The sequence below is a fragment of the Ostrinia furnacalis genome, unplaced genomic scaffold (genome assembly GCF_004193835.3).
Source record: "Ostrinia furnacalis isolate ACB-3 unplaced genomic scaffold, ASM419383v2 OfSCF2378, whole genome shotgun sequence".
Lineage (NCBI taxonomy): Eukaryota > Metazoa > Arthropoda > Insecta > Lepidoptera > Crambidae > Ostrinia > Ostrinia furnacalis.
Genome location: NW_021132617.1, coordinates 1,109,655 through 1,129,471, shown reverse-complemented (window position 1 = coordinate 1,129,471; position 19,817 = coordinate 1,109,655). Strand labels below are relative to the sequence as shown.

General features: G+C 38.3%; 3 protein-coding genes across 5 annotated transcripts; 1 reads left to right on the top strand and 2 right to left on the bottom strand.

Moving 5' to 3' along the window:
* Positions 1-5,764: 5,764 nt before the first annotated feature.
* On the bottom strand, positions 5,765-9,326 carry LOC114355252 (ionotropic receptor 21a). The gene is made up of 3 exons (XM_028307985.1): positions 9,293-9,326; positions 6,355-7,652; positions 5,765-5,770 (listed from the first exon to the last, which is right to left on the bottom strand). Exons 1-3 carry the CDS (start codon positions 9,324-9,326, stop codon positions 5,765-5,767), a joined length of 1,338 nt encoding a protein of 445 aa, XP_028163786.1.
* Positions 9,327-11,042: 1,716 nt separating this feature from the next.
* LOC114355296 (5-hydroxyisourate hydrolase) lies at positions 11,043-11,962 on the top strand. Its single transcript, XM_028308077.1, has 2 exons — positions 11,043-11,374; positions 11,788-11,962. The coding sequence occupies exons 1-2, from the start codon at positions 11,051-11,053 to the stop codon at positions 11,872-11,874; spliced, it is 411 nt and encodes a 136-aa protein (XP_028163878.1). The 5' UTR covers positions 11,043-11,050; the 3' UTR covers positions 11,875-11,962.
* A 2,154-nt stretch (positions 11,963-14,116) lies between these two features.
* LOC114355270 (RNA-binding protein 5-A) lies at positions 14,117-19,566 on the bottom strand. Of its 3 annotated transcripts, XM_028308025.1 has the most exons (4): positions 19,383-19,566; positions 17,059-19,272; positions 14,961-15,018; positions 14,117-14,476 (listed from the first exon to the last, which is right to left on the bottom strand). In XM_028308025.1, exon 2 carries the CDS (start codon positions 19,264-19,266, stop codon positions 17,059-17,061), a length of 2,208 nt encoding a protein of 735 aa, XP_028163826.1. In that variant the 5' UTR covers positions 19,267-19,272; positions 19,383-19,566; the 3' UTR covers positions 14,117-14,476; positions 14,961-15,018. The 3 variants fall into 3 exon arrangements, with proteins under 3 accessions (XP_028163826.1, XP_028163823.1, XP_028163824.1); XM_028308022.1 differs by having other exon boundaries at positions 17,059-19,564; XM_028308023.1 differs by having other exon boundaries at positions 14,117-15,018; positions 17,059-19,564.
* Between the last annotated feature and the right edge of the window lie 251 nt (positions 19,567-19,817).

The window sequence follows — 19,817 nt, the reverse complement described above, 5'->3', positions numbered from 1 at the left end:
TTTTCAGAGAGCGCTGCGGCCCGTTCTCTGTTTCATGGGTATTGGGTAGTCCCTAAATCGCTTCTTACGACACCCGCAGGAAGTGTAGGGGTTGGTGACAAATGTATTCTACTCTGCCGTCACCACACGGCTGTTACTCACCATTACATAAATTTAATGTCTGTAACGTTAATAATACTCAGAACTTCATTGAACATCTTTCAAATTCAAATTAATCCTTGACAACAACCAATACCAAGGTCAGTAGCAAAGGTTAGTCATTTTGTCGATAAAATTTAGATTCTTAAGGCCTTGTTAAATTACTATAACATAACATAAATAACTACTTTACATAAATACAAGTTCACGCAAATAATTTGAATTCGTCACTCGACGTCATTTCCTGTTTTTTTTTTCATTATTTTATATACGTTAGAATATAAGTAATTAGCAACTTATACGATCTGTGATTTAACATTATCGCTGCGTGTGGGGCTAACTGACCAGTTAAATCTATTTTGTAAAAATTTGACTACAATCATGCGCGCATTGGGCCACCGATTCGAAGATGATAGCTGATAGTACTCACTATCATTTGAATGTCGAATGTAAAAATGTCAGCTTTCAAAGAAAAAGATGAAAGTCAAACCTTAACTTCGAACTCTTATGTTATTCTGATTAATTTCATTGCGGGTCCAAGGGTAATTTAACTTGACCTTCACTTGTTTGGGTTTTTATTGGTGGTCAAGCTCTAGGTCCTGGCTACACAGGGTTGCAGCGGTGGGAACGAGAGGTGGGAATAGTCCCGTTGTAAAGAAATCCGCATTCTAGTTGCATTAACTCGCTTATCTTCTTGAAATAGGTACTTAGGTCTTTGTTAGATAATGAAGTTCATGGTAAACAATTTTGCGATTGCACAAACTACAAAACAATTTAATTCCCATTGTGTCTGCTTGCCCACGCGCATGTCAAAGTCTCAAAGGTATTTTAGATTAATTAATGCAACGGAAAACATTGAAGCTGTTGAACGATGTAATTAATCTTATATCCTATGATATTAGCAACAATGTATCGATATGAGACACGCAAACTTGATAAAATTCAATGTGATGCGACACTACGCGATGCGTCTTCTGTATCATTGGCAGAACTCGCAGAACAAACACTGCGTAAATGTTAGCATTATGTAGAGATGTTGAAAACACAGCACCTAAGAGACATGTAGTATCAAGAAATTAAGGTGTAGTAGTGTCTATTGCTTAAATAGTAAGGTTAGGACTTATCAAAGAACTAGGTTGGCAGAAAACTTCTACTGACTGACTCTCTGATCCTCATCAAAACTTTTGAACTCGTGAACGATTGTTGTGGGACTTCAGAGTTAAATACCCTTCACTTTCATTGTTATGTGAATTTCCAAGCAACTGAAGTATGAGGAAAACCAGGCTGCCTGTAGGTAGGTATAGCAAACACTATCACATAACATGCGCGGTCCGCTGCGCCCGCTCCCATTCTAGTGCACTCAACTGGCCGATAATAATAATAACAGTGGAAAGTAAAATCAGTCCATATAATCCCCATAGTACTATCAGCAACAGGCGTAATACCCAAATCCTTAATAAAGAACCTGGACATCCTCAAATTAAAAAGCAACTCATATCACTTAATGCAGAAAGCTGTTATTTTAAATTCATGCCGAATCATCCGAAAATTTTTAGCCGACGCGCGCTCCACATGTAACGAGTACTAAATTAAACATCATATCAATGCTATCCACTTGGTCTCGACCCGTGGATAACATTAATACCAGCATAAAATGCTGAGAATTTAAAACAACTTAAAATAATAATAATAAATCTTTAGACAATTTCACACAGCACCAGCTAGCCCCAAAGTAAGCAACTTAATGCTTGTGTTATGGGTGCTAGCTTAACGGATATACTACTTATATACTTTTTTTTTGTAAATACATACATATTATACATAGTAACACCCAGACCCGTCACAGAAATTAAAATTCATCATTTCAATTTCTGCCCGGCCGGGAATCGAACCCGGGACCTCTTGGCATAGTAGCACGTTCTGAACCACTACACCAAACGGCCGACTATAAATAACGGGTATACTCAGTAATGATGTCATGTTACTTGGATTTTGTTTAAAATATGGTATTCACAGAAGACAAAACACCAAAAGTAGTAACTATGTTTTGAATAATATACGTTCAGGTCACATATGCATATACAAGAGGTAGGTGTACTTCCTCGTATTATGATTTTTACAACGTACCTTATTATTTATCAACATCACGACTAGATACGATGTTTAACCCTTTCAAAAGTGTTTTCGTTTTCAAAATACTTTTATAGGCCTAGGTCTATAACTACCCCCCCCCCCCTCTTGGGAATAAATCCTAGTCATCATTATCATTTCTAGTATTATGAAACAAATTTGTATTTTGATAAGTCTGTTTTTTTCGTAATAAATAAAAAAATATTTAATATTAAATACCTACCTAGGCAAGCAATGTTTCTGTTGTTAAATCGTTTAAGTTAATGTTATGTACCTACGTTACAGTTGTGTGTTGTTCGCATGAATATATTTGAATGACATTGACCTAGACCCCGTCCACGACAAAATAAGGAAACGAAGTTATTAATAATCTCTTTACTTTAGGTAAAATAAGTGTTAGGTTAAAAATATTATCGTGTATGTTTACTTTTAAGAAGAAAAACCAAAGCAATCAATGTGACATTCAAATACGATGTAATATCGTTTTTCTCGTACGCGATTTTATCGAATCGAAATATTGAAAAGCATTTATGTACACGACATTCGCACCTTCGGTAGAACAAGGGCACAATTGTCAAAAATTGCAAAAATGAGTTAAGTATGCAGAAATACTTTAAAACTGTGTAGCTAATAATTAATAGCTCTCCTGTAAAATTGCAAAAAGTGCAATTGTGCCCTTGTTCTACCGAAGGTGCGAATATATACATATATCTATACTATTAATTGTTGCAATTTTGCATCACGTACCTACAAACTAGATAAAATACCATAATGAATGTGTCAACTGAATGCACCATTTGCACGGACTGCATTGTCAATGACACTGAGAAAATAGCAGGTTGCTCTACCGAAAATAGAAAATGGTTGTTAGGGCTCTTGATCCGATTCTAATATGCATTCTTAATGCCTTGCATTCAATTATGTTTTTACGTGAGTGAAAATTTTAACGAAATAATCCAGGCATATAGTTACCTACTCTTATTTAGCAGCAGCAGTCATCATCATCATCATTTCAGCCGTAGGACGTCCACTGCTGAACATAGGCCTCCCCCAATGCTTTCCATGTTGCCCGGTTGGCAGCGGCCTGCGACCAGCACCTTCCTGCTACCTTTACGATGTCGTCGGTCCACCTTGTGGGTGGACATCCCTCTCTGCGTTTTCCGGAACGCGGCCTCCACTTCAGAACCATGAAGCACCAATAAAGTATAGGAACCAAAAAAATATTGTAGGACAGCATTTTGATGAATCCAATTTTCGTTGAGTACACCATGTATAATATCCACACTACCTTAAACTCTATGCAAAAACTAAGATTAGGTATGTACTCGTATGTACAAAAAGTTTACTAAGAAATCTTTATTTCGAGTGTAAAATTACAATTTTAAAGCACGTAGCTACTTACGCCGTTTCTTCCTAAAAAAACTTACTATCATCATGTCATGATCTTTGTCTTGACCTTGGTATTACTTAAAATGATACACATTGGACATTATGTAATGTAATCTTTTCCTTATAGTAGCAACACTAATGTGTTTTTTTCACGCATGATATAATACTGAATAAATTAATCTATAAGTAATAATACACTTTCTGAGAATTATTAATTTCAGATTGATTATTATTTGTTTCTCCCGTGCAAACAAAACAAATTAAAAGCCTCAATCTACTCTCAACAATTGAATCTTGTTGAATTAGTCCTGTGTTTGTACCTATCGTTCATGATCTCTAACTACTTTAGAAGATGAATGTATGATAGAGATTGAATCAAGTTTTCAACGCTATTTTGTATTTATGGACCTCTGCAAAGAACCAAACAGCTCTTTCGAACATATAGAACATGATTACTAGTTCTGAGTAAACACACTTTTAGCGTAAGTCAAAAAAGGAGAATATGACTTAAGTAGGTATTTCACAAATCCTCTTAGATGATGCCCTACTCAAGGGATTTATAGACTTTTGGATATAATGTAAACTGTAATCGACTCAACCTGCTCTCTTTTCTGAACAAACGAACCCATGACTGAGTATCAAATTTTGTTACACATTATACCTTGGTTTATGTACAAAAGTGCATTACAATGATGCAATTCTACGAGTTGTTAAGTAGTGGAAATAACGCTATAAATGCACGTCCGGCTGGCATGGTCAAGCTTCAGTTAACTTACTACCAGTTAAGAATATTTATCTCCTAATTATTAATGAAAGGTAAAGCCATATTAATCTTATGTAACATTTTAAAAAGTATTTTTGTAAATAAATAAGCATCATCATCATCATCAACAGCCCTTTACAGTCCACTGCTGGACTATGAGCCTCCTCCACTATAGTGGAGGGTTTTGCCATAATCTCCACGCTTGGCAGGCGGGTTGGAGATCGCAGTTTAAAAATAAATAAGCATAATATTCAATAAAAACTTTTTTCAGGGCGTTTTATGTAAGTGTTATTTTTCAGTTTTGAAAGATGTGTTAACAATTTCTTTTTCCATACGATTTTTATTTTTGGTATGGTCAAAATCACATCAAAATTATCTTTATTCGTTTAAACGAGAAAAAAGAAATTCTGATAGTCACTAGAATCATAGAGCCGCTTGTTTTTACTACTTGTTTTTACAGCTCTGCACTGTAGACTAAATAAATTAGCACTTACAAATCGTCAAATACTTTTTGCCCTACCAGCGCTTCGAGACAAACATTTGACATGGTAGTCATGGTCCTTGCACCCATGTACTACGGGCAGTAACAAGCCGTTGCGCGTTGCAGGATAATTACAGCGCAAGACCCGCGCACGTCCCCATGAATGTGAATCCGCCTTTATCCGTGCGAATTACCTTTAACTTTTACCATCGGTTCCACGGAGCCCTACGCTGTGATCACTGGTTGCGCCTTTGACACAGTTACGCCGGCTTATTAAGTCGGACCGAGTCGCCAATTACCCTTTTGTGTTGTGCATTCTGTAGCCAAGGGACCTGCTGTATACAGGGTGTAGATACCTCTAATTTGGTACCTACTAATTTTATTTCATTTTATTCAATGGTCATTATAAAGCTTTCTGACGCAATCGTGTATTTTACTTATTAACTGGCATAGACAACTCTATCCACTACAAAAAGTTAGAAAAGGGGATAGTCGCTTCCACCAGAGAATTCAAAGGTTTTGTAAACAGATGTATGGCCTGAATGCAACAGTGTGAGTTATAAAGATTTTCATGGGAAAGTTTACACCAACAAAGCTCTATGTAAATAATGAAAAACAACACAGAAGACATGATATTTGTTTTCATGCTCACTTTATTTTTATTTATGTGCATATTACTAAACAGAGATTGTGAAACTCTTAAGATCATAAGCTTTCAAACATTAAAATTCACTCGGATGCAAAGTGCAAACGTTTTCATAAATTTTCTGATGCGTTTCCAAGTGTCTAGTTCTATAACTTTTATCTATGTAAGTATAGACTTACAGTTACTTTGAAGAAAAAGGTGACAAACTTATTACACGCTAGTGCTACGAAAGCAAACATGATGTACTAATACACTACCAGCAGACATTGAAGTTATCCCATATTCATAATGCAATCTACACAAAGAAAGTGCAAGTCGTCGACATGATTCTTTTGAAATAAAGCAGCCGACAGTCCGACACCAAGCTAGGCTGTCGGCGGCCTTGGTGTAGAATCCTTAATGTAATCAGATTCAATTTTACGACATTGGAACTCTATTTACCCGCTCCAAAATTATTTCCACCACAAACGCGATAGTTGAGACCGCCATTCCGAATAGTAAACAATGCCACGGAACCAAAACAATATACTTAAATTCATGCGTAGCCCCCTTTTGCCCCAAATCCCGTGTTCTAAAAATCATATCCATTGATTCATTGATTATACCACTTTCCCTCATCGCCATGAGGCGTCTATGTAACTTTTCCATCATCGGGAAACCTTTATACAGATACATGGCGTACATAATCTTATTCATTGGCCGATGAAAGAAATAAAGCCTGCAGCTAGACGCATCGCAAAATTCGTTCTTATAGTATAAATAGACTGCGGAGAGGCTGAAGGTGAACGCGGTCTCGGAGTAGCTGACCGTCTCCATGCTTTGGTAAAGGTTCCCGCATCCATGCGACAGAGCTTCAGGCTTGTAAGTCAATTCTTTGCCCTGGGCTGACACGTCCTGCATTATTGGGCTCACACACGACTTCAACTTGTAAATGGCCAAATCCTCCTCATTGGAAATCTGGTAAGCTTCCAAAGGATGTGTCGTCAGGCTCGTCAAGATCGTGGTGTAGTGCGACCCGATCAGGAAAGCAAACCAAACCCAATATATCCACACGAGTTTGGTCACCGCAGTGTCCCTCATTCTGACACTGTGAAGAAGTAGAGCTCCGAACATATTCAAGATCAACAGAGCCCTATCCTGAACTTTGAATGCTTTTATCATGAACCACGCGTAAAGCAAGAACACAAGAACGAGCAAAATCCAAACTACTGGTGGAAATTCCATAGTAATGTATCGCCAGGTATATCTTTTTTCCGCTTTTTTCACTAATATGATCACTTCGTCTACTGGTAAATGTGACCATAGGACATCGAACGCCACCGCCCTTTCTTCCAAAAGCAGCATCCCACCCATACTGATGTCCACGGCGTTGTCTCGCAACGCTTTCAATGGGCCAACGACAGACATATTGCGATCAATAGTTGAGAACCGTTCGGCGTTGTCTGTGTATAGGAGAGTATAGTTGAAATGTTCGATCTCAGCAAGAACTTCCAAAATATACTGCTCGACTCCTTGCACGCCACCAACCTTTGTTTGAGCAGGGTTAATAGCAAAGGGTGGCCAGTGCACTGTCTCGACATTGAAGTTGCAGCGCTGAAGACCAGTTGTTACTTTCTCAGGGTAAACATTTGCGACGTTAGGCTGCGAGCATTTACCATAATGGATTAATCTGTCATAACGTTTTCCACAGCCATAGTTCTCGAATGGGTTATAGGTGTACAGATTCATATCAGTCGCTCGAACAACAAGAACGTTGATGACATGCAACTTAAGGAGTACATCAAAAATATCCCGAATGTCTGTTTCAATTTCGTTAAAAATTATCAAAAAATTTACGGTGGGTTTCCACGCTGGCTCGTGGATGAGACACGGGAACTCCTTGACGAAGTCTGCCACCGTGCCGACGTGAACCAAGTAATTTTCATTGTACTCCGCAAGACTGACGTGCACTTGTCGTGATATAATAGAATTCGTCAAATTATCTTTCATATCTCGCAGTATGTCCTCATCAGATAGTATGTCAACATACGTGATTTGTGTAGTGAAATATTTATTAATTATACTCAAGACACAAGAAGCCAGATCAGGATTTTTGGTGGTCGCCACTGGAATTTTATATTCTCCGTTTACATAATATATTAATAGGAAAATAATATACAGTGCTGCCATTATGGAGACTTTAATGTAAATGCTGCATTAGAACTAATAACGATTCATTAGTCCTGTAATGAAAACATCAATCATCACCTCATTAGGTAGGTTGGCCTGCTTACAAGCTAGCTCCAATTAGTAAAAAGCAAAGTAACAAAAAGCTTCTATTTACGTTCGTCAGTAATTAATCATTTACTTTATCATTTGATCAGTATATTTTTCTATAGCTTTCCTAGATAAAATCCCAGAAGGGGTGAAACTAGATCATAATTTATCGACGACAAACATATTTTACAAAAAAAATTTTTTTTATTCATTAAAAAGTTATTACGATTCATCTTGTAGGGTACGCGTCTCTCGAAATATTAAAACAATAATTACCTACCTACCTTACAAAGGTAGACATTTTCTGCAATAGCTTATAACTTATACTAGTACTAGTACTTAGTTAAACCAGTTCATAAACAAAGTATTAGGCGCCTCAATCACTGCGAGCAAGGAAAACTAAACAGTGAGAATTTTCCCTCGTCATTGTGTAGTTAATAATTGGTTCTTCAGGATTTTCCATTATTTCTAATGATGTTTCGTAGACTTTCTCTATGAAAGTAAATAGCTACAAGAGCTGAAAGTTAAAATGAGTTTTTTATGCTAAATAACTCCATGGCATCTTAACTTTACACACTAGATTTGCTAATATTTTTACTCCTATTTTATAAACCTCCCAGGTACTAACAAAATAGGAAAAGAACAAACTATAAATCAAGTGAATCAATACCTATTTATTGCTCGAGTTCACTATCGATGTTGCTTCCAAAATTTAAACAAGGAAACGATGGAGTAACTTAATTAACATATTCATGTTAAACATAATATTGTTGTTTATTAAGAAAACCATACAGATAACAAGTAAATACTTCAAATGTTTGCTATAAACTTAACGCACTTTATTTTTCGTGTCTTCTAATACCTATTATAAAGTTGAAGAGTTTGTTTGTTTGTTTGCTTGAAGGCGCTAATCTCAGGAACAAGGATATTCCACTTATCGAGGAAGGCTTTATTTAGGCTATTAGAACATCACCCCACAGCCAATAGGGCCGGGGCAATAAAGAAAAATGATGCAAAAACAGGAAAAATATTCACTCAATTTTCACGAGTACGAAGTCGCAGGCACAGCTAGTTCAAGCATAAAGCTTGGTAAGTAGATAGTTACATAATGTAGGTACGTTACCACGTTACTCTAATTTTAGATATTACCTCAAGTGACAAAAAACTTTTTATGTTTCGAAATTTTGCTTAGGGTTTGTCATCTTCTCCTGAAAATCTACTTGTTATGTATGTTACAGTACTTTACTTACTTACCTATTTTAATGATTCTCGTGTTTACTCTCCAGGCTCCTGTGATCAGTGACGTGTACTTCTGCAGTGTCCAATGGCTTTTCATCCTGGATCAGATGTCCAGGATGCTGGCGGCGTTGCAGACGCCCAATTCCACGATATCTCTTCACGATGACGACCTAAGCTCTCTTGGAATGGTAAGTTACAAGACATTTGCCATTTTAAACACGGAGGTTCATACATTACAATGAGGTCTCACAGTACGCGTGGACGCACAGGGTCAGGTCCGTCATGGTTAACCCTTAACTGGTATCGTGGGGGCCGCGCGGCCCCCACGCATGACGTTTTCTTTGATTTCTAAGAAGCTACGCATTGTGGGCAGCCAAAATTTTTGGTATTCTCATTTCGGCGCTACTCGCGTCTGGTGCAGGCGTTTCAGCACTGTATCATTCACCAGGACGAAGATATGCACGTGTTGGGGTCCGCGCGGCCCCCACAATACCAGTTACGTTAGTTTTTTTTTTCATGGCAATTTTTATTTGTTTTTTGTTTTTTTACAGTATTGATGACTTTTAAGTGATAAAACAATAGAAGATACCTAGAACGAAGTTTTTGATTCCAAATTAGTGACTAGTAGCATGCTAGAAGAAGAAGATAGTGATAATAAAATTATAGGTCATTGTGAAGACCCAATAACCAATATTCGATCAATAATGAGGAAATTGATTCTGATTCTGAAGTTTTTTCTTCAGAGAGTGAAAATGAAGATGTTGTAGGACCTAATCAATCCAGCTACTATGAAAAAATAAATACAAGTGGTCTGAAAATCCACCAGCACCTGCTAATGTTTGTCAAAATAATATTTATGTTTTTATTTATATAAAATACTTATTATTTTTATCAAACATTACATTAATACGTTATTTATTATTAAGATCACATTATTATGGATTAATTAAAATAATAATATTTTTGGTTATAACTTTCTAAACGATAGGTTTCATAGATATTTGTAACGTTAAAAAATATTACGTAAAAAGTTGTTACTATTATGTAATGTCTTGAAGTATATAAGTAGGAAGATTTAATAAAATAAAAACTACATGATTACTTAGAACGAGCCTGATATTTATCATTTATGAGCATTTATTCAAGTATATAGGTAAAACATGCTTGCTAGAAGCAAACAAAATATGGGGGCCGCGCGGCCCCCACGATACCAGTTACGTATGTCCAATTTACGATACCAGTTAAGGGTTAACTTCCAAAGCAGTGGCGGCGTAGCATGGGTTGGCACCCAGGGCGATAGCACAGCCAGCCGTTATACATTTTAATGTCATTTTTTGACGTTTGATATAAACTCGCACTAGCCCCTCGGAAGCCAGACAGGCCGGACATTATTTATCTCTGCAACCGAAGTCGTTGGTATACCACCAACTTTATTCCCAGGGGTATCGTGGGTCTGAGAAGTGTAAACTTTAAAGAGACCCACGATACCACCAGGGGTATCGTTGGTCTGAAGTGGTCTGTAAAAAGCTAAACATGTCCGGTTACTGGCAACCCTAGCTGCGGCGACTATTTTTAGTGGAGAATACCCCAGTCCAAACCAGTCCAAAGCAGTCCAAAGAGCGAACAATGAACGTGAACGACTTCATGGTAATTGTTACTAGTTTCTTTGTTACCGAACTAGACTCGTTTGCAATTTAAACTAGCCCAGTCATAGTTACCCGTAGGTATAATTTATTTTAAATACTGACATATGCAAGTCATCAAAGAAAAAAACATTTTAATATAGGTATTATGAGTAGATATAAATATAATAAAAATGCAGNAAAGAAATAAAATGATGTTTATTATAATTTGCAGCATTTTTATTTACTTACAAACTGTCGACCCGAAAAACCCGAAAAAACCGGTTTAGTTCGGTTTTTAAAAATAAAAACCGAAAAAACCGGTTTTTCCAAACCGCTCGGTTTTTGCATGCCCTATGGTGTTATCGCTCGTCCAGCAGCTTATTATGTGTGCGCGCGCGCATACAGTCAACAACGCTCGTTGGGTTCACGCGATTCCCACATTCTGTGAGAAAATGTCTAGGCCTATTCTCTCTACCCACGTGTTGGACACATCCTCAGGCAGACCCGCTGCAGGACTCTTCGTAGAACTGTACAAGCAGAAAGAAGAAAAATGGGCGCTATGGCACAGCACCATGACCAACAGCGATGGCAGGATACAATTTCCCTTCTCCAATGACTCAATGTCGGAAGGAACTTACAAATTAATGTTCAAAGTTGGAGATTATTACAAGTGCAATGATAAAGAGACCTTTTATCCCTACGTTGAGGTATGTAATCGGTAATATTAAAATTGTTAAAAGAATTTTTAAAATAAAATAGTGTTTTTCAATCAAAACGTTGTTTTCTAGGTGCGGGCTGCCATCTATCGAGTTGATATTGTAACTAAAAAAGCAAGCTTTCTGGCGTCATTCAAAGTTCTGCCAACGTCCGATAGATGGCGGTCCGCGTCTTATTTAAAGTAAAAGGGCATAAGGTTTACATAATTATTATCAAAATTTACATAATTCATTGTGGCGAGCCTCAGCCTTAGTGCACACACATTCCTAAGAATATTAAATAGGACAACTACCTACTATGAATGCCACTATGGTGATGTCTGCGTGGGTTTTCAGCCTATGTGTGAGACTGCTACATTATCCTGAATGTGTGTCATGAAAATTAATAAAACTGAACATTTCAGATTGTCTTCAAGACCAAACAAGGAGAGCACTATCACGTGCCACTGCTGCTAAGTCCCTACGGCTACAGCACATACAGGGGAAGCTAAACATCAACCTACTCAAAGTTGCTCAAAGTCAAGACCCAAGATCTGAAGAACAAACCAAATTGCATTTTTTACTTTTATACTATACCTACCTATTAAATAGGAAATACTAAGCCAAGGTATTTTATTTTACCCGGCTTTGTTAGTTGTTAAAGATTCACATCAAGTTAGTTTTATGGACTTATCACATTTATCTACCAGTAAACTTTATGTGCGTTCCCTTCGAGAGGCCACTGTGGAAAATGAAGGTTTCGTATACATAAAGATTTAGCAGAACCTCTAAAACAAATGTAGCCAGAATGATAAATTTGTAGGTGTTGTAAGTTGGACGCTACAACTCGCCGAATGTGGTCCCTCAGATGAACTATGTCAAATGCCAAATTACTGAATCTGACCAAATAAGATGATTTTGATGAATGGTAATATTTAGGAGGTAAATCGTAGGGCTACATACGAAAATAAGAGCTCTGCATAGTTACTGCAAATAAAGAAAATCCAATCAAACGATGGGCCCTCAGTTCTCCAGTGCACAAAATTTACTTTAATGCTACAATTTGGAACTTGAGACTAAGTTTCTTTAGTAAGGTTTTAATTTCAGCAGAAGTAGCCACAATGCTACCCTGAGAGTGCAGGGTTTATATATTCTACTAGTACAGAATAAAAGCACTAGTAAAGTGAGCCCTCGGAACACACGCTGTGGCCCGAGGGCTCACTTTACTAGAGCTTTTATTCTGTACTAGTAGAATATATAAACCCTGTACTCTCAGGGTAGCATTGTGGCTACTTCTGCTAAAATTAAAACCTTACCAAAGAAACTTAGTCTTAAGTTCCAATTTGTAGCATTAAAGTAAAATTTGTGCACTGGAGAATTGAGGGCCCATCGTCTAATTGGATTTTCTTTATTTGCAGTAACTATCCACAGCTCTTATTTTCGTATGTAGCCCTACGATTTACCTCCTAAATATTACCATTCATCAAACTCATCTTATTTGGTCAGATTCCTTAATTTGGTATTTGACATAGTTCATCTGAGGGACCACATTCGGCAGGTTGTAGCGTCCAACTTACAACACCTACAAATTTATCATTCTGGCTACATTTGTTTTAGAGGTCCTGCTAAATCTTTATGTATACGAAACCTTCGTTTTCCACAGTGGCCTCTCGAAGGGAACGCACATGTAAACTTTTTATAAAGTGGTCTATCATTTCTCAAATTTTAAATCAACTACAGGTAGACATTACATAAAGACCTAACAAATACATACAACTTTCACATTACCTATTCATTATGTTGGGTAAATAAATAAAACCATGGAATCTGTGAACATTACAATATAATAAAGTTGCTCATTATAAAACATTAATGTAGCTTTCTAACTTCATATTTACATAAGAATTATGGGGGTACCATCAAGGCTCAAGCATTTTACACAAGCTACACATAATCTCTTGAAGGGCTCACACAATACAATATGTATTTTAACTTATGTAGATAGACATAGGTTAGTTAATTTATAGTATAATATCATTACCATGGTATACTCCTTAAACATTATGATTGTGAAAAAATATACTGGAACTATTTCTGTCTTTTCCTTGCTAATCTACAAAAATAATTTCAAACCTACAACAGTTATCCTATGTTGAAAGTAAACCTATTTACTTCTCGAACTACAATAGTATCAAATAAATTATCCTATCAACTAATCTAAAGTTATAACATCGTTGTGGCTCAATTTATTAAAGATTTTAAACTATAATAATACATAATAATTAAATGCAGTACAACATTGTTCTCTTACAAGTTTCATAGTTAATTAACATTGCAATTAGGGTTGCCAGGCGTCCGGCTTTACCCGGACATGTTTGGCTTTTTAGGGACTTGTGAACTTGTCCGGCCAAATATTGCCTTGTCCGGCCTGTCCGGCTTTTGTTAGGCTTTTTATTTGGTTGTCTCGCCAGGCGAAAGTCGAGCCACAGAATTATACGAAGCGCACGCATCAGGATGTTGGTTAGCAACCGATGATGATAGTACTCACTCATGAGCTGACACTAATTGCACCCCCCCATCACAAGTCCGGCTTTTAGGGTAAAATGTCCGGCCAAATGAAGCACAAAGTCCGGCTTTTGTGATTTTGGACCTGGCAACCCTAATTGCAATAAATACATGTCTAACTAATTCGGAAATTTGAGATTGTGGAAGCCTAGCGATATTGTGTTAAAACTATTAATTTATTGCTTTAAGAATATTTAAAATCAACAGTATCTTTTCACAAATAAGTAGCCTACGGGCGTTTTACATTACTTCTGCTAATAATAACTATTTAAGTAAATATATTCTATGTTAACAGTTGGTTTATGTAAGTAACACAACTTATTTAAATATGGTGGGTGATTTAAAGATTCATAATTTATATTAAAACAATGGCAATCATAATAAACAATTTGAAAATTGATTGATCAATCTAGTTGGGATTTGAATTCATGATTTAATCATCTGATAGAAAATTCTAAGCTATTTTGGACGTTATTTTAAGTTAGCTAAGAGTATAAAATGTGTATTTGTAACAATGTTTGGCACGGAGGTCCCGAGGCAGGCGCGACTCTGCAATATAAATAGTCACAGACATCAGTATTGAGTAAAGTTTCAAGAGTTCACCATTTCTTCAACGTCACATCACAAAATATCACAGTTCTATCACAGCTTCGTGCATCCAAGTCTTTAGTCCAGGGTTTTCACTATTCAAGCTTCACTCTGGCGCTAAAAAGTGTAAATACCTGCCCTATTTTGGCTTGGGAAAAAGAAAATGGAGAAATATTTACTAGAAAATATACACAGAAAATTGTTGAAATTTCCATATTTTACCTACATTTTATGTCAAACAATATAATATGGCATCAAATAGTGATAGTTACTACTAGTTAGATAGAAATTTCAACAAATTCAACATTTATAAATTCTCATCCTTCGACGACGCTCTCCAGTCCTGTAGAATTGCGACCAATTTTAATATTTACCTTTCAAAATCTGTGGAAAAAAACAATTAGACACAATATAAATAGGATCTACGTTACTACGCAATACTTACCACTTGTAAAGACGATTTGATCATTGGCTGGCCTCTAGGGAAGGACGCGGCGCCATATCTAGCGTAGTGAAATCAGAATCAAACCATTAGACAAATATGCCCACTAAAACTCAACCTTGACAATTTTCCATAGGACCATGTTTGTAGACAGGTTTTTGTTTGGAATAAACACACAAAAGCTAAAACAGTAGACAAGTAGTTGACAAAAAGAAATCCAATTATTATTTACCATCTTGGCCCAGCACACTTCTGTGCTCCCAAATTCCATCTTTTTAACTATGAGCTTTGTTTATGGAGAACAATGACTCCCACAATTAAAATTATACAGATAATCATAGCTGGGCATTAACTCGTTAATCCGTTAATCGTTAATTAACGAAGTTAACATTTCTATTAACGGATTAACTTTTAAGTTAACTTTATAAAATGTTAACGGACTCGTTAACTTCCGTTAAATTATCCTAAGTCCGTTAATCGTTAATCCAGTACCTACTAATTACCAAAAAGATACAGCAGGCACGCTGAAAAACACTAGAAAAAGGGAGTGCCTTCGCTGCCGGCGCCGGTTTCCAAAAATATCGCCATTGTGAACCGGCGGCGGTGATACCACGTGATACACTGCCGGCAGTCAAAACGGCTGCCAGCGCTGGCACTCAGTAAAGGCAACCGGCAACAGAGGGTTCAAGTCAAGTGCAAAAAGCTAGTTTCTAAAACCGTACTTTTTTATTACTTTAAAGTTTGGTTGTATTGTTTTTCGATAGCTGCGAGTATGTGCGTTTCCACATGTTTTTGATACACTTGTATAAAAATAAAAGTCGGTGATGAATATTCGTCTTATGAAGAGTTCGAAAACGCTTAAATATAAAAACAGTGTCTAAAACGAATACTAGACTATATTTCTCCGCCTGAGTGCCACTCAAAAAATTTTTAAAGTTAAAAGTAGAACTGAATGAAAAACACAATGTAACCTTCAATCATCTTTCTCAGCAAAGATTAAAATTGCCAAAAACTGTTAAAGATCAGGCACTGTTAGTTTAAAAGCAGGCGCTAATAAAAAATTGTATTAGATCAAAATAATTCAAAAACAAACTGGATGCAAAATTACTCTAAAAGATTTGACTAACTTATCAAGGAGGACTTGTCGAAAAATACCTACAAATGTAACATTACTAAAGTATGGACCAGCATCCGGCGCCGGTTACCAAATGAGCGACCGGCGCCGGCTGCCGAATCAGTGACCGATGGTGCCGGCTACGGCTGCTGAATCAGCCGCCGGCGCCGGCAGCGGAGGCACTCCCCTAGAAAAACGCGTTCTGACAAGTACGTTCGGGCTTCCAGAACTTCCAGAACCCAAAACAACAGTTTTTGTAACCAGAACGAAACGATATAAAAAATGCTATTTTTTATTTATTTACAAGCTTTACTTATATTGACTTCACTTGTTTGGAGTCAGGAGGTGGCCATAGGAACTCCTAAACGAAACGGTGAAAACTTATCGAGTTTGGGTTTGCTGGATTTGTCTTTTCGAGCACTTTGGTGTTAAATTGTATTGTAATTGAACCAAGGCTCTGAGATTGTGATACTATAGACTAAGAGCTGGTGAACTCCAGACCAGAGACCTTACTAAAACGTAAAAATAATTGTATGCAAGGTTCAAATAATTTCGAAAGCTTGTAGCGCAAACATAAATAAAAAGAGGAATAAATTCCATGCGCAATGCAAGGTTTCGAAATTATTTGAACCTTGCATACAATTATTTTTTTCGTTTTATTATCATGTGTTAACGGATTAACGATTAACGTTAACTTGCGTTAAATCTTGCTAGATGTAACGTTTTAACGTTTAACGAAGTTAATTTTTTTATTAACGGTTTAACGATTAACGAAGTTAACTGTTTGATTAACGGTGCCCAGCTATGCAGATAATAATAGGTAAAGAAAGATTCCAGGGAGACATTTTATAATCAAGAAAATTGGTGGTTACACAATGTTAGTAAAATTACCCAAAAATTACAATAAGAAAAAATGATTTAGCTGACCTGAAAAATCCTGGGACCTGTAAACAAACAATTAGTGCAGAAAAATGGAAATAAACCCACCTATTTTCCATCTTCTTGGCCGACAACTTCCTTGTATCTTGCAATCATCAGCTTCTTAACAGTGTCCCGATACGTCTCACCGGGGGTGGGTGTGTATATGCCTCTCTTCTGTCCTAGTCCGACCAAACTTGGCCTCTGTTCTGCTTCAATAGGGGCTATTCTCCCTTGCTCCTCTTTCCCAAGCCCTCTTCCCTCTGACCAGCCCATTTTCTGCAACATTTTCCCACCAATAGTGTCTACTACTGACGGAGGTGGATGGGATTGAACAGGCACTCGAATTTCTGGAGGTTCATACCGTTTCCTGATCGGTGGTGGCTCGTCCTCTCCGAACTTCATTCGCCTCTCAGCTGCCCGGTCTCTATAGCCATTAGTCTGAGGCAGAAGCTCATTCTTCTTGCGGTATTCAGCCAAGTTCTGTTTGTGTAGATCTGATAAAGATTTGTGTTTACTCAGCACATCGGCCGACGGAAAACGTCTCTTGCACAGCAGACACGTGAGTTTAGCCCAGTCAATAATGCCGTCGTCACTTTCAGTTGCAACGGGGTCAGTTATCTTTTTGACCAAAAATTCATCTGTTGTTGTTTCTGGAGGCGGCGATAGCTCTCTGACAAGGGTTAGTGAAGGCCCGGCGCCTAATACTGAATAACCAATATCAGCGGAGCCTTTACTAGCACTTGTGTCTAACGGTTGCTCCATGACAATATTACTGCGAGCATTCTCCTTCTTCTGATTGAGAGTGCGAGCCCAGCGCTCCATGTCTTTTGCTATTTTCTTAGCTACTTTGACCTTATCCTCTTTCTCTTTTTTTTTCTTTTCCTCTGGTTCCTTTGCTATAGTATTTTCAACTGTTGCTTGTGGTGGGCTGGGTAACTTGGCTTGGTCTGTGTTCTGGTGGCTTTGTGTGGCCGCTATGTAAGTAGAACTGGTCGAATCCCAGTACATGTACTGGTTGGTGGTGCTATTGTAAAAGTATTGGGTGTTCCCGTCATAGTACAAACCAGTGGCCGGGTCATAGTAGTACCCTGAGGTTTCGTCATACATGAATGTCCTCACATCGGGCGCACTGTACTTTGTTTTCCCATCACCGGTAGGAACATTTACTGCTGGATTTGGTTGGGTTGTGGAAGCTACAAAGGTAGGAGCGGAGACGGGAGTCCAGGCCATCTGCCTCGCTTGAGCTGCTGAAATAGCCGACTGAGCCACTGCTGCTGCAGCGTTGACTCTGTCCGCTTCAGACATGGCCTGGGTGGACGCCGAGTAATTTGCCATTTGCGCATAATATGCAGAATAATCAGAATTGTTTGGATTATTTGACTTTAAGAGTTTTTTAGGCTCAGTGTAAAAAGTGATCAGGACTTCTCGTCCATCTATTTCTAATGGAGGTGTCAGGGACACTAAATCTGAATGAGCAGCAGTGGAGTCTGCAATGGAGTTAAAGTTGATGTAGGCCAAACATTTCGAAGCACCAGTCAATGTTTCTCTACCGATCGTAATACCAGCTATGGAATCCAACACAGATTTTGAACATCTTTCTTTGATTGCATCTAAGATTTTTTCCTCGGTGGTCAAAGCATCCAGTCTTCTGAACAACAATCGCTTGGTGATGCCCGCCGCATCAGTGAGGGCATTCTTGTCCATATCAACACCGTAAACAATCCCTTCGGACCTCTTTCCTTGACAGTTCCGTCTGTAGCATATCTGCCGTCTTTTGAAGTTGTACAAGCCACATTTGCAGAACCAATCTCCGGGGGAAGCGTTGAGGCCGGACTGATCCTCTTTTTCATAGTCGTCCTGCCGCTCTCCACTGCGTGATCGGCTGGTGGAGCGAGAGTCGGGCTTCTTGTCATTGTTTTCACTGATTTTGGGGGGACTAGGAGGCGCGGGTATGTCCCTGTCCCGCTCCTTGTCGTCGAAGCGGCGCGGCGGTGAGCGCCTGCGGTCCCGCTCGCGGTCGCGCTCGCGGTCGAAGCGGTCGCGGGCGCGGTGGCGGTCCGCGTCGCGATCGTAGCGGTCGCGGCGATCGTCGTCGCGGTAGCGCTCGTCGTCGCGGTGACGATCGCGGTCGCGGTCGTAGCGATCCCGATGCGACCTCCGGTCCGGGCTGCCGCTGCGTCGCATCTCCCAGACGGGCGAGCGCGTCCGGTTCTCGCCCCATCTCGTGTCGTGCTCGTTCCACCTCCCGCGGTCGTCGCGGCCTCGCCAAGACATGGCTGCCTGCGAACATCGACACGATGAAGGCACACGCATACTCACGACTTTGTCCGCCCCGAACCATGATGGTGCCCTACAAAACCTCGATCAATGACCTCCGCCGTTTTGTTTACCTGCTGTACGTCACCGGTACAAATAGTATTAAATCCTGCAATCCACGGTTCTGTTATCACTTTCAACGCTGTTAGTTTATATAAAAGCTACAAATAAGTTAGTAAAAATTGCGTTCAATAAATTTTTCCCCAACACAGTCAAGTCACCGCGACGCCATATTAAATATTTTTGACAGCTAGCTCTAGTGCTGCCAGTAACTCGAGCACAATTAATCGAATTATCAATTACAAAATCAAATGCTTACACGAGTTAATAATTTATCCATTACCATTAATTATTTTACGACATTGGACTGAAAGATTTTAAATTATTTTTATTTATCAACAAAATATAATGGAGTTACTGTCCTTATGGTACGGTTTACGGTTCTTATAACACAAAAACCCGATTTGCCAAAGTGTTGCAATCAATCACGACTAATTTTAATTTACATT

Excerpts from the sequence above, each read along its gene's own strand:
- LOC114355252 (XM_028307985.1), bottom strand. The coding sequence starts at position 9,326 with ATGACGGACCTGACCCTGTGCGTCCACGCGTACT. Across the intron at positions 7,653-9,292 it reads CCTGTGCGTCCACGCGTACT|TGGCGACCACCAAAAATCCT; the intron begins GTGAGACCTCAT and ends ATAAAATTCCAG.
- LOC114355296 (XM_028308077.1), top strand. The coding sequence starts at position 11,051 with ATGTGTGCGCGCGCGCATACAGTCAACAACGCTCGTTGGGTTCACGCG. Across the intron at positions 11,375-11,787 it reads CCTTTTATCCCTACGTTGAG|ATTGTCTTCAAGACCAAACA; the intron begins GTATGTAATCGG and ends TGAACATTTCAG.
- LOC114355270 (XM_028308023.1), bottom strand. The coding sequence starts at position 19,305 with ATGCGTGTGCCTTCATCGTGTCGATGTTCGCAGGCAGCCATGTCTTGG.